This window comes from Frieseomelitta varia, unplaced genomic scaffold (assembly GCF_011392965.1).
Source record: "Frieseomelitta varia isolate USP_RPSP 00005682 unplaced genomic scaffold, Fvar_1.2 scaffold_769, whole genome shotgun sequence".
NCBI lineage: Eukaryota > Metazoa > Arthropoda > Insecta > Hymenoptera > Apidae > Frieseomelitta > Frieseomelitta varia.
In genome coordinates this window covers 307,305-325,043 of record NW_025110555.1, presented here as the reverse complement: position 1 = coordinate 325,043, position 17,739 = coordinate 307,305, and the positions used below count along the sequence as shown (strand labels likewise).

Genomic DNA, 17,739 nt, shown 5'->3' with positions numbered 1-17,739 from the left:
ACACACACACACACACACACACATATATATATATATATATATATATATATATATATATATATATATATATATATATATATAAATGTATATAAATAAATAAATATAAATATATATATTTCAGAATAATATAATATTATATACTAATAATAATAACATAATATTATATCATTATATATAATTATTATATATAATATAGCATGAAATAATATAATATACAATGTATATTTATTTCAGAATAATATATGTATTAATATTATAATAATAACATAATATTATATTATTATATATATAATACATAATATATAGCAGGAAATGATATAATATACAATATATATTTATTTCAGAATAATATAACATTATATTATTATATATATAATATAGAATAAAATAATATGACATATATTTCAGAATAATATAATATTATATATTAATATTATAATAATAACATACTGTTATATTATTACATAATATATAGCATGAAATAATATAATATATAATATATATTTATTTCAGAATAATACAATATTATATATATATATATATATATATATATATATATATACTATAGAATAAAATGATAAATCAAATGATAAAAGATCACCGAAATAGTGTTCTTTTACATTTTCAAATTGGAACCTCCATTCCCAACAGGGTTCGACAGAGATATTATTCAAAGGATGCTCGACAGCTTGAAAAGCAGAAAGTCCAAGGAAGACGCGCGACATATTGTTGTTACAAACGAGCACTGTGTCGCACACAAATGGACAAATGCACGTTTGAATGATCGCCATCACCTTGGAGAAGAAACGTGTGTTCAGCGTCAAGGAATCTTGTATATCGAGTGACTCGGTGCTAAAGCAACGTGATTGCACGACGAACAGATCCACGATTTCTCAAACTATGCGTAAGTCGGATCTCCTGTTGCCCCAGGAGTAAGGTTCACGTGCAGTTGCACGTCTCGGGGGAAGTAAGTAGAGAGCCTGCCCCCTCGAGGAATCGTTGACTCCTCTTCTTAACCCAACGTAAGTGAATTTCCGCTGTATTGACAATTTCAGAGAACGAATTAACCTTTCGAACTCCTGCCGCCGATTCTGTCGGTTTGGCATCGATTCACTATCTGTGGATACTGTTATGTCAATCGCCACGTCCACGCCATCCTTGGAAAGAAAGGAACTTTTTTTCTCGTTGAAGAAACGGAAGAGGAGAATGGAGAATGCAAATTGTCAAAGTGACTCTTTGATGAGAGTACATGTATGTGTGTGTGTGTGTGTGTGTGTGTGTGTGTGTGTGTAATTTGAATTTTAGTTTAGTCAAGTGATTGTTTCTTAAAGGAAGGAGAGCACGATGCACAGTTTCTCATGAAAATTCGATATTCGGAACATTTTACATGGGGGATCTTGAAATTTTAATGTTAACACCCCATACTTTGTCATATTTAATTATCATCTGAATGTACATGCAGAAATTACAAGATATTTAATACATGTCGATCACAAAAGTATTTACTCATTATTTATTAATTTGTATGGTTAATAATTTACCTAATTTATTAATGAATACATTTTATAAGACATTGAGATTTCATTAATATTTAACTAGTGAGACTCAACTATCATGATTATATTGCTCGAGTTCGATACAAATATATACATATATGTATTTCATAGCAGTCACAGAAATATTTGAAAAGTGTTTTTATTAAGTATTAATTTAAGACTTTTAAGAAATACAAATTATTTAATTATAATTATTTTATTAATAATTATACAATTATTTAAGAACTACAAAAGGTATTTTTGATCCATCATTAATTATAATTATTTTATTAATAATTATACAATTATTTAAGAACTACAACAAGTATTTTTGATCCATCATTGATTATAATTATTTTATTAATAATTATACAATTATTTAAGAACTACAAAAAGTATTTTTGATCCATCATTAATTATAATTATTTTATTAATAATTATACAATTATTTAAGAACTACAGAAAGTATTTTTGATCCATCATTAATTATAATTATTTTATTAATAATTATACAATTATTTAAAAACTACAGAAAGTATTTTTGATCCATCATTAATTATAATTATTTTATTAATAATTATACAATTATTTAAGAACTACAGAAAGTATTTTTGGTCCATTATATCAATATTCCTCAATAATCAGTAGAATGATTTTTGAACGATTTGTCGTATGTTTCAGATAGTTATTTATATTGTATACTAAATTTTTTACTAAATATAAATAAATATATATCTTGTAGGTTTTATATACACATATTTGTGCGCGTGAAATAAGCAAAAGACATAAATTTATGTATAAAATACGAGGAATAGATATATATATATATAGATGGAAAATATAAAATATGTAAAATTTGTGAATAACATGTTATTCAACACTGATACAAGAGAAGTTCAATCGCTTATGCATAACTGATGTTATAATAAATTTGTCCACATATTTATAGTATACAATTGCTGCTATTCGTCGGTATTTGAATGTTAAATGAAAATATTTCACATGTGTTACGATGTCTATTCCAATATTGTTGTGATACACAGCTTGATTGCACCTAATTACCTGTTATCAATTACCTGGCTATTAATCACCTAATTAAATGTTCGTATTTCAGACAAAATTCACACGAAAGAAATATTCAAACGTTAAAAATAATTATTTAACGCGTACGCAAAAACCATGTGGAGTAAGCAAAACATTACATATCAAAATTTTCACACGAACGGACTCACAATTCTCATACTCGCGTCCATCCGTCGAGAAATTGAACACACTCGAGACGAATAGCAACTGTACAGTTTAATTTAAAAACGTAGCTAAAAACGTACGTTATATGAAGCTTATAATTACCAATGTCGAAAACCAATGTAAAGTCCGCCGTATAATTACACGCCATGTGTATAAAAAAAAGAAAAAAGAACCATAAAAAAGGTTCGAAAGTCGAACGAAAGAAGAACAGAAAGCAAATTTAACCCGGCGCCGTTTCCTTGATTGATACATCATCGATCGCGATCCAACGATCGTGCAACATTCCTTTATTACCCTTTGGCCAGTCTTTCGTCAAAAAGCGACGCTTTGGAAATGATCACGTTCGCACGCCAACCTACTCGTGCACGCCTGCCCTATACACGCAGGTGTAAGAATTCCACGTCGTGGAGGAAACAGAAGCACCGGCCGCCACGCGTTATAAATATTGATCGTGCGTGCGAAGACCGGCCGGCTCGGAATTATCTTGGGCATCGCCAGGATCGATCACGTTTGTTAATCACGTTCGTTCTCGCCGACAGGTAGCTGCCTGCTTCAGCAATCGGTGTGTGTGCCACCTGTGCCGCTCTCCGGAGCACGTCCTACCCTTTTCGTTCCACTTCTTCCTGCTTCTTCATCCTCCCACGCGATCGGTTTCGATTATTATTCTATTATTTCGGTTGTACGCGGATTTTTTGTGCGTTTTTTTTTTTTTTATGAACGCTAAACCTAATTCTAGAGAATTATGGTATACAGTAGTACAATAATATGAAAAATAAAATGTAATTATGTATAATTATATTATGATTAATATCATCGTATTATCGCGGATTTTTGTGTATTTTGAAGTCTTTCTGGAACCTAATTCTAGAAAATTATAATATACAATAGTACAATAATATGAAAAATAAATTTAGAAAATTATAATATACAATAGTAATTTCTAGAAAATTATAATATACAATAGTACAATAATATGAAAAATAAATGTGATTGTGTATAATTATATTATGGTCAATATTGTATTATTATCGCGGACTTTTGTGTATTTTAAAGTCTTTCTGGAACCTAATTCTAGAAAATTATAATATACAAGAGTAGAATAATATATAAAAGTAAATGTAATTATGTATAATTTATAAATATAAAAAAGTAAATGTAATTATGTATAATTATATTATGGTTAATATTGTACTATTATCGCGGACTTTTGTGTATTTTAAAGTCTTTCTGGAACCTAATTCTAGAAAATTATAATATACACTAGTACAATAATATGAAAAATAAATGTAATTATGTATAATTATATTATGGTTAATATTATAGTATTATGGAGGATTTTTGTATATTTTAAAGTCTCTCTGGAACCTAATTCTAGAAAATTATAATATACAATAGTACAATAATATGAAAAATAAATATAATTATGTATAATTATATTATGGTTAATATTATAGTATTATCGTGGAATTTTGTGTATTTTAATGTCTCTCTGGAACCTAATTCTAGAAAATTATAATATACAATAGTACAATAATATGAAAAATAAATGTAATTATATTGTGGTTAATATTGTATTACTATCGCGAATTTTTGTATTTTAAAGTCTTTCTGGAACCTAATTTTAGAAAATTATAATATACAATAGTACAATAATATGAAAAATAAATATAATTATGTATAATTATATTATGGTTAATATTATAGTATTATCGTGGATTTTTGTGTATTTTAATGTCTCTCTGGAACCTAATTCTAGAAAATTATAATATACAATAGTACAATAATATGGAAAATAAATGTAATTATGTATAATTATATTATAGTTAATATTATAGTATTATCGTGCATTTTTGTGTATTTTAATGTTTCTCTGGAACCTAATTCTAAAGAATTATAATATACAATAGTACAATAATATGAAAAATAAATGTAATTATATTATGGTTAATATTGTATTACTATCGCGGATTTTTGTGCATTTTGAAGTCTTTATGTGATTACATAGACCCTAATTTTAGAAAATTATAATATATAATAATGCAATAATATAAGAAATGAATATAATGATGTATTATATATATAATATATATAATGATGTATTATATATATTATTATTGTTAATATTATATACAATACATTATGTTATTATCTTATTATTTTATTATATTTGTTACACACACACACACACACACACACACACACACACACACACACACACACACACACACACACAGACAGATTTACTTTCCAGTGTATTATTTTCTCGTAAACGATAGACGCTATGGAAAAATGAAGAAAAGACAAAGTTGTACATGCGCGTAATGGCGCGTAAAATTGTCTTCTGGTTATACTACTTTTTAAGAACATAAAGGTGTCACTTTCAATTTTTTAAACAAGCGCACATCTGTCATATCTATCGTATCCACTCTGCTATCATCCCATCTAATCACTCGTATGAAGCCTAAATAACTAATCAACCATATTTATACCGATTTTACAAACTTTCCATTCGTTCGAAACTAAATTCTTCCGTAACTAAATTCCAGCGGCGAACTGTTTTCGCCTCGTAGCGTGTTTTAATCGTGGAAAGTATTTACGTACAATTAGTTCGGTAGCCAGAGAAAAGTAAAAGTCACGAGTGCATCGCCAAAAATAGTTTAGAAACTCGCGTGGCCGGCAACTTATCTCCCGTTAGAAATAATTAAGTCTCATTCACACTGACAGCCGTCAAAGATATTATTATTGCAATACACATATATTAATACTACAATATTTGTTTCTATATATATTATTATTATACATTATATATTATTATATATATATTATTATTATACATTATATATTATTATATATATATTATTATTATACATTATATATTATTATATATATATATTATTATTATACATTATATATTATTATATATATATATTATTATTATACATTAAATATTATTATAATAATAATATATTATTACTACATTACTTGTTTCTGCACTGTAGATATTAATTCTTTATCGTCGTGAGATGTCAATTTGGCATCAAGGAGCAAATTAATTAAATTAGAAAGATAAAAACCGACATGGTCAAACGTTCATTCGATAAACAGATCGGCTTACGTGTGAACGATACTGACCTGTCTTTTTCTTTTTTTTTTTTTCTTACGCGAAGGGAATCTTCCAGTTAAAATCTCCACACATTTCAAACTCGAGTAAATTCGCCAGCGTGAATCAGGCTTTAATCTGCAGCTGCGTTTACGCGCAAGGATTACAAATGTATTATAAAAGTGGGAGAAAAATGTAAGAACGCGCGGTATCTGCACACTATAGGCGTGCCGTACGCATTATCTATAATCGAGTGCGTACTTGTACCATTTTTATCATCGTTCCCGCTAAGCAGAATAACGACTCGTTCCCGAAGACGTAATTTAAGACGGGCCTCTCCACCGACTACTAATTATTCTATAAACGAAACGACCCGGCGTCGGGCGATTTGCGTTTAAACGGTCGCATTACTCGTTCGGCGAATGCCGTTTCTTACCCATTACTTGATCAAACATCGAAAAATCCGTAAGTACGATGATCTGTTACTTGGAATTTCCCCACCATTAGATTTTCACGCATTTCGTGGGAAATTCGAAGGTACAAAAATGCATGAAACGCAACAGGCAATGCACGAAATGTCCGAAATACAGTGTATAGTATTTAAAAGGTAAAGCGAATGTCTATCCTAAATATATTTTAAAAACAAAAATTAGTGGTCTTAAATCAAATCCCCAAATTAGTGACTTAGTGACTCGTAAGTTTTTTTAAAAAACTTTAAAATTAATTTTAAAAATTTGAGAGATTGGAATGTTGACGAGTAAAATTTCTCTCGACTATGGAGGAAGGGTTAAACTATATAAAATGTCCAAAATGTAATATCTATTACAATATTTGTTAGATGAAACGAAACTCTAAGTCACAAATTTTTAATTTATTTGAAAAAAAAAATACAACTTTGCATGAAAAGCCACAGTCTAATAATCACGTTGCTCAAATCCCTAAATTACCGATCTGCTCGAGAACAAAAATTTGAACGTCAAGAACATAAATGACCCAAAATGTCCAGAGGGTTGAACAGCGATCAGTTCCTAGATCGTACTCTCGTCGAAACGAGCGTCTCTGTCACGCTTGCAATCGGATAAAATCGAGAGCATTTCGTACACGCGTCACGTTCGCTACGCTTTTAATCTCTTTGTAATCGGCGGGGTGCTCGGAGATGCAGAGAGAGAGAGAGAGAGAGAGAGACAGAGAGAGAAGAGACAGCTAACTGTAAAACGGTGGCTGCACTCGCGTCCGCGTACGATCGGAACTATCGTTTCCTCGGCCATCCGAAGGTCTGTTCACCGACAACAGGTTTTATAAACGACGATTTATTGCATACTGCGCGAGAGCCTCGCCTAAAGTTGCGAATTTCTGCGAACCAAGCTTAAAACTTGTGAAGCCTAAAGTTGTGAATTTCTACTCAGCTTTTCTGCAATTTTCATAATGAAGAGTTCGTAGCATATAGTTCGTAAAGAAACTAACTTATGAAGCCTAAAGTTGTGAATTTCAACTCACTTTTTCTGCAATTTTCATAAAGAATAGTTCGTAGCATATAGTTCGTAAAGAAACTAACTTGTCAAGTCTAAAGTTGTGAATTTCTACTCAGCTTTTCTGCAATTTTCATAATGAAGAGTTCGTAGCATATAGTTCGTAAAGAAACTAACTTGTGAAGCCTAAAGTTGTGAATTTCTACTCAGTTTTTCTGCAATTTTCATAAAGAATAGTTCGTAGCATATAGTTCGTAAAGAAACTAACTTGTCAAGTCTAAAGTTGTAAATTTCTATTCAGTTTTTCTGCAATTTTCATAAAGAATAGTTCGTAGCATATAGTTCGTGAAGAAACTAACGAGTCTGTATAAAAGTTTATTGATTAGTCCAGTATTTGAATTACCAACCATTCTTGTCGATATTAGCCTAATTCCAACGCTCGTTGAAGTGATCTACGAATACTTATTCACACCTGGGCACTAGTTAGTGATCCACACCCCTTCCTCTCTCCTTTTTTCTGCAGACCAAAACATAAAAAGATTGCAGCATACCTTTTGTAATAATTCTACAATAATTCTTTTGTAATAATTTTTGCAATTCTTCGATAGTTCGGCGACAATTATCGTTGACGATGATTGACATCGCCGCACGATGATTGTTTTTATTATATTATATTATCATAAATATTACATTATATATATATATATATTATAAATATTATATATATTGTATTATTATAAGTATTACATTATATATATATATAATAAATATTACATTATATACATATATATATTATATTATTATACAAATAACTTATTAAACTTATTATATTATATTATAATGTATACTATATTATATATCTCATTACATTAAATATAATCAAAGTATAGATTATGTTACATATCAGTCTACATGGGAGACCAAACAAGATTGATATCGTCGCGAATGGGGTTACAAATGGGACAACAAACAAATGGCAAGCAGTACTCTTTATCTACTTTCTCTTAATATTCCCGATTTCATGGTGACGATCCTAAGCGTGTAATGATGTATGAATTCCACCGATATTGAGCCGAATACGAACAAAAAGTTAGTCGAGTGAAAGCATCGATAAACAGTTTATCGATCGGAATTAATCTCCACGATATCGCATTGAAAGCTCCCACTCGAAAGATTCAGGACAGTTTCTATTTTCAATAAAGCTTCGACATTTGATTGCGAACTTTGAATCGCATATTCTTCGATTAAATTTTTAATACACACTGTCGTAGTTTAAGTACTATTAAATTTACCAATAATAAGAAATATTCATAATTCCACATATATATATATATATATATATATATATATATATATATATCATAATGGAATTATGAATATTTCTTATTATTGGTAAATTTAATAATTTAAAATTAATTTAATAAAAATTAATATATATGTATATATATAAATTCTCACAATATGACTACTGCGATTGGCATAATTCCATGCATATAAAAAAATACCATTTTTACGACTCCATTTAAATAAATGATTCCATTTTTAAAAAATAGCGAATATTCGTGGTTCCACATAAATGTACAATTCCATTTGAAAAAAAAGAGAAATCTCCGAAATTCCTCCACCTACTGGCCTTTAAATGGCCTTTAAAATCGACGTAGTTATTCAAAATGATAGATATGGAATACTTGACTTGATACTTTCGACCGAAATCCCCATGAAATCGTTTCGAACACGATATCTCGACAAAGATACAAAGACACGAACCATACTCTTCAGCCAAACACGATTAGATCGTCAACGTTGAGAAATTACGTATCACACGATCGACCCACATGCGCGCGCTTGAATCGACGTTTCAAGGAAACGTTGAAACGAACGAGCCATCCAGGATGATCGTTTATGGTCTTACGACCGCGTGATCGCTGCGACGATGAAAGAAGTCCGAGGCGATTCGAACGATCGGGAAGTGAGTCGGTGGTTGATAAATCGCCGCCCGTGTCGTGTAATGCCGCGTTCACGCTGCTGCTTGGAGAATAATTCGCGAGTTGCTCGTGAACATTAGTGAACTGTGAACATAATGTGTATGTAGTGAACATAATGAACTCGCTTGCAACATTGAATAGAACACTTTACCGAATTGTAATAAATATATATTATAATAATTATTATAATAAATATGTATTTATAATAATACTAATTATAATATTATAATAACATTAAAATATCTATTTATTATAATAATAATTATAATAAATATGAATTTATAATAATACTAATTATATTATAATAACATTAAAATATCTATTTATTACAATAATAATCATAATAAATATGTATTTATAATAATACTAATTATAATAATATTATAATAATATTAAAATATATATTTGTCATAATAATTATTATAACATATATTATAACAATATTATTAAAATATATATTGTAATAATAATTATTATAATTATAATCATTTATTTATGCAGTTTATAGCGAGCTCGTTTTCTGACGATATTGCAGTAATCTAAATTGCATATCAAAGAATCTGTTTGCAAACTCGAAACATACATGGACCTATTGAAGATCTTACTTTGCAACATTCTGAGCAGCTTCTGCCTAGTGTGAACGGGGCATAAGGAGCTCTCTGTCCTTTCTCGAGTCGAATCGTTCGACCAAGGGGACAGGAATCTCGTTCCGAGGCCGCCCCGAGGTTTCCTAATAAATCAGAGCGATCTGGATTAACCGTTGAAAGTCCCATGACCGATCGAAAATATCCAGAAAAATTCCAAAATGGATTATCCGCCGGGGAAAGAAAGTTTAATCTACTTCCAACGAAAGGGAGGCGCTCCACTTGGTCACAGTCGATTAGGATCGTAATTACCGACTGATTGGCTCACCATGATCCTTCTTTTTTCTTTTTGCCCGGAGAACACGGTGTGATCGCCAATCTAAAAATCATTTTCGGGAGTATCACGTGATAAACAGAAATTTCCAATTAATTAATATCTAAAGATCGTTCGTACGGTTCAAAGTTGGCAGTGAATTCGATAATTTACTCAGATAGTCTGTTTTTTTTTTTTTTTTTCTTAAATTTAACAGTTAAATATTGAAAAATAATTATTATCTAATTAGATGTTCTTCGTAATCGCTTAATTAACAAAATATATCGATCGACAGATCTATAATAAAATTGGTCTTCTAGTTTTATCCGTCACAAGCTTCGCTAATGCCTGGATACCGATCTATTTAAGCAAAAACACACGTCCGACGTGTTTCGATTCGCTTTCCATCGCGGTCCACCCATCTTCTCGAATCTGTAATAGATACGGGCAAGAAAAATCGGTCACTTTCTTGTCCTTTCTTGCGACAAGCGGTACATCTGTTGTTCCTATTCGTCACGCGAGGAACGATCGTCGATCGAAAAACTCGGCGATCGAATTGACTAAACGAATCCTAGTACGTGCCGCGACAAAAAAGAAAAATCTGGTTTCGGGGATGACAAAGCGTGTCCACGTGGGCAACGTGGATCTCGTTACCGAACATCCTGACAAATCAGCCAGTTTTTTTCCCTGCCGATTTCGCGGGGGAACTTTCACGATTTTTTTTTTTTTTTAGCTTGACGTTCTCTGCCAGTCGAGGAATCCGTCCGTGCGCGTTCGAGTAACTTTCGTTGAAAGACAGAATTATAGAAATTACACGTACGAGCGCAGGATGTGCAAAACAAGGCCATCCGTAGCGAACTTTCAATATGAATGTGCGTGCGCGTGAAGAGTTATGTTACATGGGGCAGTTTACATATGTACATGATGTATGTACGATCCGTGGTATGAGTTACTATTATGTATGTACGATTTACTTATATATATATATAATATAATACAAATATATAATATAATATATTATGTTGTTAATAACGTTTATTAACAACATAATAATATAATTATATTTAATATATTATATTAAATAATATAAATAAATAAAAAATATTTAAAAAATATTATTTATATAATTAATAATATAATATAGCATTATTAACATACAACAGCAATATATATACATATGTTATATTATATTATATATTATTATACACATATACAAATATAATATAATACAATATATTATGTTGTTAATAACGTTTATTAACAACATAATAATATAATTATATTTAATATATTATATTAAATAATATAAATAAATAAAAAATATTTAAAAAATATTATTTATATAATTAATAATATAATATAGCATTATTAACATACAACAGCAATATATATACATATGTTATATTATATTATATATTATTATACACATATACAAATATAATATAATACAATATATTATGTTGTTAATAACGTTTATTAACAACATAATAATATAATTATATTTAATATATTATATTAAATAATATAAATAAATAAAAAATATTAAAAATGTTTATTATTTATATAATTAATATATATTATACATGTACATATATACATATATATTATACTTGTCTATACTGTATATATATACATATACAGTTTCTTACTACATAAAATATTAGATATTCAGAAAAATTCTTCTTTTCAAGCGAAAAACGTGAATTTATTCGTTGAAATATGAACCTTCACACCTTATAACTCTCTTCCAATGGATTAACAATTTATTTTATAAATTTTTGTTTCGTCGTGAAAATATCTAGACACTTCTTACTTCTCTTAGATCAGTTTCATTATTGAACTGCCTATTCCTGATGTGGTTATTCAGACTCGAAGACAAGTTGATGAGAGATCTGATGAATGGAATATGATCTCTCATTCAAATTTCATTATCTTGTCAGGAGTCAGATTATAATAATTCTTATATATATATTCATTGAAATTCAGCGTAATTTCACATCGCCATACCACAGACATAATCAAAAGATACGACAAAATTTTTGCAGAACACAGTTTTTCATATTACAATTTTCTTTTTCCATCGCAATACTATCCTGGCGATTCGTCGAGACACCAAACTATGAGAAACGATTTTTTTTAATCGATCTAAAAATTAAAATGATTTAAAATTGACGAGTTGCGTGACCATCGAGATTTAACAGCTACATATAACAAAGAAAAAAAAAAAAAAGAAGAAAACATTCCAGTGAACCAGTGTTTAGTGAAATTCGTATAACTGTGCTCTCCACGATCTTTTCATTCCGGATGAAACGGAAACATATAGCGAACTCTCGTCAAGGAGCATGGTATTAATTATAAATTGCCACTTGGAAATTATCTCTCGTTTAGGATACCGGCCGATTGTATCGTGTCCCGAGAGCGTTAATGCGAGCCGCTCTGTTTTCAGCGAAAACGTAGAAGCGTGAATAATAACGCGGAAGAGCGGAGAGACCAAATCGCTGTAGCAACACCCAATTTATCTAGTTTTATCCAGAAGAACGTAATGACCGGCCGCCGCGTTTCCAAAACAATTAACCTATTTCTTCCGCCGATCTCTTTCTGCTGGCTAGTTAAAAACACGTGCCATGAAATGTCTGTCGTTGCTCGAGAGATCGTAACGAGAACGTCTCTCGTCTTGTAAATTGTAGAACTGGTGAATGAACAATCTGTGATGAAGCGATTATTTCTTTGGGAATCGTTAGTGCGCAACGCTCGTGACGTAACGTGGTTTCCGGGATTCATTGAAATTCGCGGACAAGTATTTTTCTCGTCCAGGAGTATGAATTACCTTCGCAAACACTCGACGAACGTTTACTTTTGTCGAAGGAAAGATCGTGTTTTACAAGTGATTATGAAAACTATAGAGGGAAAATATAAGTTATTATATTATATTATGTTATATTACTTTTGTTATATTACTTTTTATAGCTTATAGTCTTTATAGAGTCAGTCTTTCAAATGTTTAAAATATTCATTAGATTTCAAATAAACATTTGAAATGAAAAAGGAATGATTTTAAATATTTTGTTAATTTTAATTAATTCGTTAGTTAAAAATATTCACGATGTTTCACAAGATTCTTTTAAAGAGTATACATAAATAAATAGAAAAAAAGAGTCTTATGAAAATCTACATAAAATTACCGTATACGTAGATAGTAAATATTTATTCTTACATCTTTACAATTATAGTAATAACAGGGACGCGTTTTGCGATAAACATAACTATGCTAATTTTGTACTTTCAGTGTCATCATTTTCTCAGAATCTGTACAACTCAAAATAATAGTAATTATAGTAGCCACGAAATATTCAAAATCCTTGTTTTTCTTTAAATATTTGAATTTCGCATATTTATGTATACTCCTGTGGCTGACTGCGTTTGATTTTAGATTTATATATGTGCTTCTTTATCTTCTTCGAAATTTTCAAAATTATTGCCTTGATAGTTGTATCTACACATAAATCTTTATCAAATTGTCAGCTATTTTTGAAAAACTTATATATTTCCAGATTTGAAAGATCGTGTAAATTTTCTGTTTAATCGCAAAACGATACTAAAATCAGAAAATCAACAAAAATTTACCCGTCATGTTTCTCTTTTACGTTATTTTCATGTTCTATTATACTATACTTTTTTTTCAAATTTTCTGTTTAATCGTGCGACGATCGAAATAAATAAATAAAAATATAGCTATTATATTTTTCTTCTATATTTCATTCATTTTCACTTAAAATCGTCTTAAAATTTAATCGCCAAATATTTGTAATATTTTTCTTTATATTAAATAAATACCAAAGCAGGCTGCAGTTTCTGCGAATGATCTCGCTTCTTGTTAAATTCGTGTCAGAAGAGAAGCTGTTTGTCGAGTCTAACCGGAGGATTCGTGCGGCCAATGAAAGAGTCATTGCACGTTGGTGCAGTATTTCACGTAGAAACAAGAAAAAGTAACGGTGGACGAGCTCAGCCAGAAATGCAATTGGGGTGAAAGTGATTTTTTTTAGAAATCTTGGCAATCGATCTCGCCAATGGCAAACTGTCAAGCCGATTGTAAGACGGTTTATCAGACGGCGCGCGGAAGGCAACTGAATGAGTTGGTCAGAGAGTTGCGATAGTATGTTTGATTACAACTGATTTCCTAGATTTGTCTCTCGAGTTCCTTTAAACTCGCCGCCTTTGCTATTTGTATTCACTTCTGAGAAATCATTCACTAATATCAAGCGCTATTCATCAATATTAACATATTGACTACGCGAGATTTACACGGTTTTCCAATAAAAGAACAATTTTTCACTCTTTTTATAATGTTGTACACAGTATTAGTTATATTACTTTATCAGTTGTACATCATAATTACATTAATATATAGTATTATATATCATAGCATTATATATATTTTTCATAACGTTATATTGTTTATTTTTCACTCACATTGTATTATACAGTTTTCATTTTATATATTTAAAATATTTTTCGTCGATAACTCTATTTTAGTTTTGCAAAGTGAAGAGACGCGGTTACTTATTTTTATGTACAATCTGAACTGAAGACAAGCTATTGAGTATTCTATGGGTGCATACAATCCTGTTAAATAAATCTATCATGTCCTCGAGTCTACTGCGAATTCTTTTTCTTCGATATCGAGTTGTGGTCTTTATGCCAAGTTTGGCTATGCTCATGTGAAAGAAACGGTATATTCGCAACACGTGATGGTGAGAAAAAGTGGAAAAAATATAATAAAACGATGAGCCAGATGAATTAAACTAATAGTACATTTTTACACATACATAAAATTATTGATTGGTGTAGTAGAAAAACTGTGTTCATGTTTGAAATATTTAAAAAAAATTAACAACTGTTCTGAAATAAATTGATCTCTATCGAGAAGATATTTATATTCTTTTATAATTATCTTGGAATAAGCGATATTGAGCTAAGTGAAAGGTTTGAGTGAACTTTGTATATTCCAAAAATTTTACGAAACATTATACCAAAATAGTCCAAAGATTGACGTGATAATTTAATTAAAATCAGAAACATTGCTATTCTTAAATTCTATTAATTTATTTCAAAAATGCAAATACGTTCTAATTAAAAATCCATTTTTTCGTCTGAAAAATAAAGATTTGCCAATGAAAATACAAGTACGATTGTTAAGCACAAAATGTAGCAGAATATTTACCATTTTGTTTGAGCCTGCTCTCCTTTCTCTCATTGCTCAGATTCCATAGAAATTCTTGAAAGATACGCAATGACTTATTAATACTAGTTTTTTTGTAATCTTTTATTTTCTTCGCGTTCAAGTCGTACGTTTCCTGTTCAGTCTTATCTTTCAAATCGAATTCATTTATTTCTTCGATCAGTGTTGTAATTGTTGGAACATTGTCCGGCTGGAATTTATCCACGGTGTTTGCAGTGAATGGGATACAGACTTTGCCAGTTTTTGGATGAACACAAAAAGGAGACTTCAAAAGATGGTTCAATCCTTTGCTGACGGCTATATCTAACCTTGGATAAGCATATTGTAGCATTATTTCTTCTATCAAATGACGATACTGGTACCATTTTTTGTCTCCCTAAAATCACATGTTCAATGCTAAATTATATCTGTTTACTTTTATTAGAATTTTGTAAATATTATAAAATACCGTGGTTTTCTTGTTCTGAATATATTTGACAAATATGTTCCATCTGTCCTTGCTAGAATTATATTGGCCAAAAAGTGCTCTTAACTCTTGTCTGTCATCATCATCAGAAATTATCTGCAGAAAATTCTCCATTCTTTCATCTGTTCCTAATATATCTTGTTCTTCTACACAAAACGGAACAAACACAGCCTCTATCATTTCCAGTGCACGTCTAAATTACATAAAATTTTATTTTAAACGACAATATATAAAGAAAAACAACTGAAATTAGATTTAATTCATACAATAATTACACACTTGATGGAATGGTGTATTTTATCACCAGGTAAATTCACCTTTTTCTTCATATATTGACCACCTTCTATAATTTGCAAATACTCTGCCACTGCACCACGTTCTGTTGTAGTCAAGGTACGTGCACTGGAATCACATACCCAACAATGAATACCTCTTCTGCCAGAGAATACCCACAATATGTGTTTGTATCCAAAATCCACTGAAATTCAATGCAAACTTCAGACACATACATTTTTAACAACTTATTAATTATACTTACATCTCAAAGCACTGTCTAAAATTTTGCAAGCTAGTGCCATAAACTTCCAACACTTGGAACAAATATCAGTACTACTGCAACATGTTCTTACGTCGTCATAATCAGTCATATCTATATCAAAGACTAATTCTCTTTCAACAGGAATAAAATTTGCTCCCTTGTGATAATCCTTTGGACTAAATACAATAAAAAAAAAGTCGATAAAAATTATTTGCTGATAATTGAACATCTGATCTAATTTTTGTTTCAGTTACTTGACATTGTATACTGCTCCTATATCAATCTTGAAAGGAAGAAGCCTTTTTATTTCAAGCTCCAACTCTTTCAAACCTTTAAATGATTGAAAGCGAAGATAGATATCATCTTCGAGAGTGAATGAAAATTCTCTGTGACTGAACGTGTTTGCTGTAACAATATAATCATGTCGATTAAAAAGTACGATGCAGAAATCAAGAAATTATTGTCTGTATATGTCAAATAGACCGGTAGAATTACCATTTCCATAACTGAGCCAACGATAATAGTCGGGGAAGGGAAATAATCTAGCGTAATAAGTCGGCAATAGATCAGCCAAATGTTCCAAATGTTCCATTTTATGAAACTCAACAAGTAAAAATTTTCTCAAACTGTTATAAATTATAACTTTAATATTTGAAACACTTTACTTTACATAGGTTTTGGCGGGATAAAAGATCATAAATTAGAAACTTTGAAGATTACACTTCCATTGTTATTTATCAAAGTTTCTTCTTTCACAGATGGCGCTACAATAATCATGTAGCGGCTAAAGAAATGTTACTAGTCACTAGATGTGATTGTAGGTTAGGTTAGTATTTAAATTGTAGTTAATTTTCAATTTTCACAGTTGGACAAACTAGTTGCAGAAGCGCGAATATTCAAACAGCTCATTCAATTTCTTACAAAGGAAGTTCTGATGAAGATACTCATCTTGTACATTCCTTACAATTCCCTTGATTGAAAATATCTCATTTATGATAGAATATATAACTAAATAACAGGTGATGAAAACACGAAAAAATGAGTCGAAAAGAAAGAATAAAATTTTTTCATTCATCATATTTTACTCCAATTACTGGACACTCTGCATATATACGAAATGACGTGAATTTGAGTCTTTCCTTTCTATTAAGAATTAGCGCAAGTGCTTTTTACATTTTTTTTTTTTTTTTATACAAACACTTAGTATTTCAAAATAGTCCGAAAGAGAATTTGATATCTTTTTGAAAAGGAAAGAAACGAAG

General features: G+C 30.0%; 1 protein-coding gene across 1 annotated transcript; it reads right to left on the bottom strand.

The window, feature by feature from the left end:
• Positions 1 to 14,906: 14,906 nt before the first annotated feature.
• On the bottom strand, positions 14,907 to 17,658 carry LOC122535781 (DNA primase small subunit). Its single transcript, XM_043667591.1, has 7 exons — positions 16,973 to 17,658; positions 16,732 to 16,882; positions 16,478 to 16,653; positions 16,219 to 16,417; positions 15,922 to 16,132; positions 15,456 to 15,849; positions 14,907 to 15,384 (listed from the first exon to the last, which is right to left on the bottom strand). Exons 1-7 carry the CDS (start codon positions 17,067 to 17,069, stop codon positions 15,365 to 15,367), a joined length of 1,248 nt encoding a protein of 415 aa, XP_043523526.1. The 5' UTR covers positions 17,070 to 17,658; the 3' UTR covers positions 14,907 to 15,364.
• Between the last annotated feature and the right edge of the window lie 81 nt (positions 17,659 to 17,739).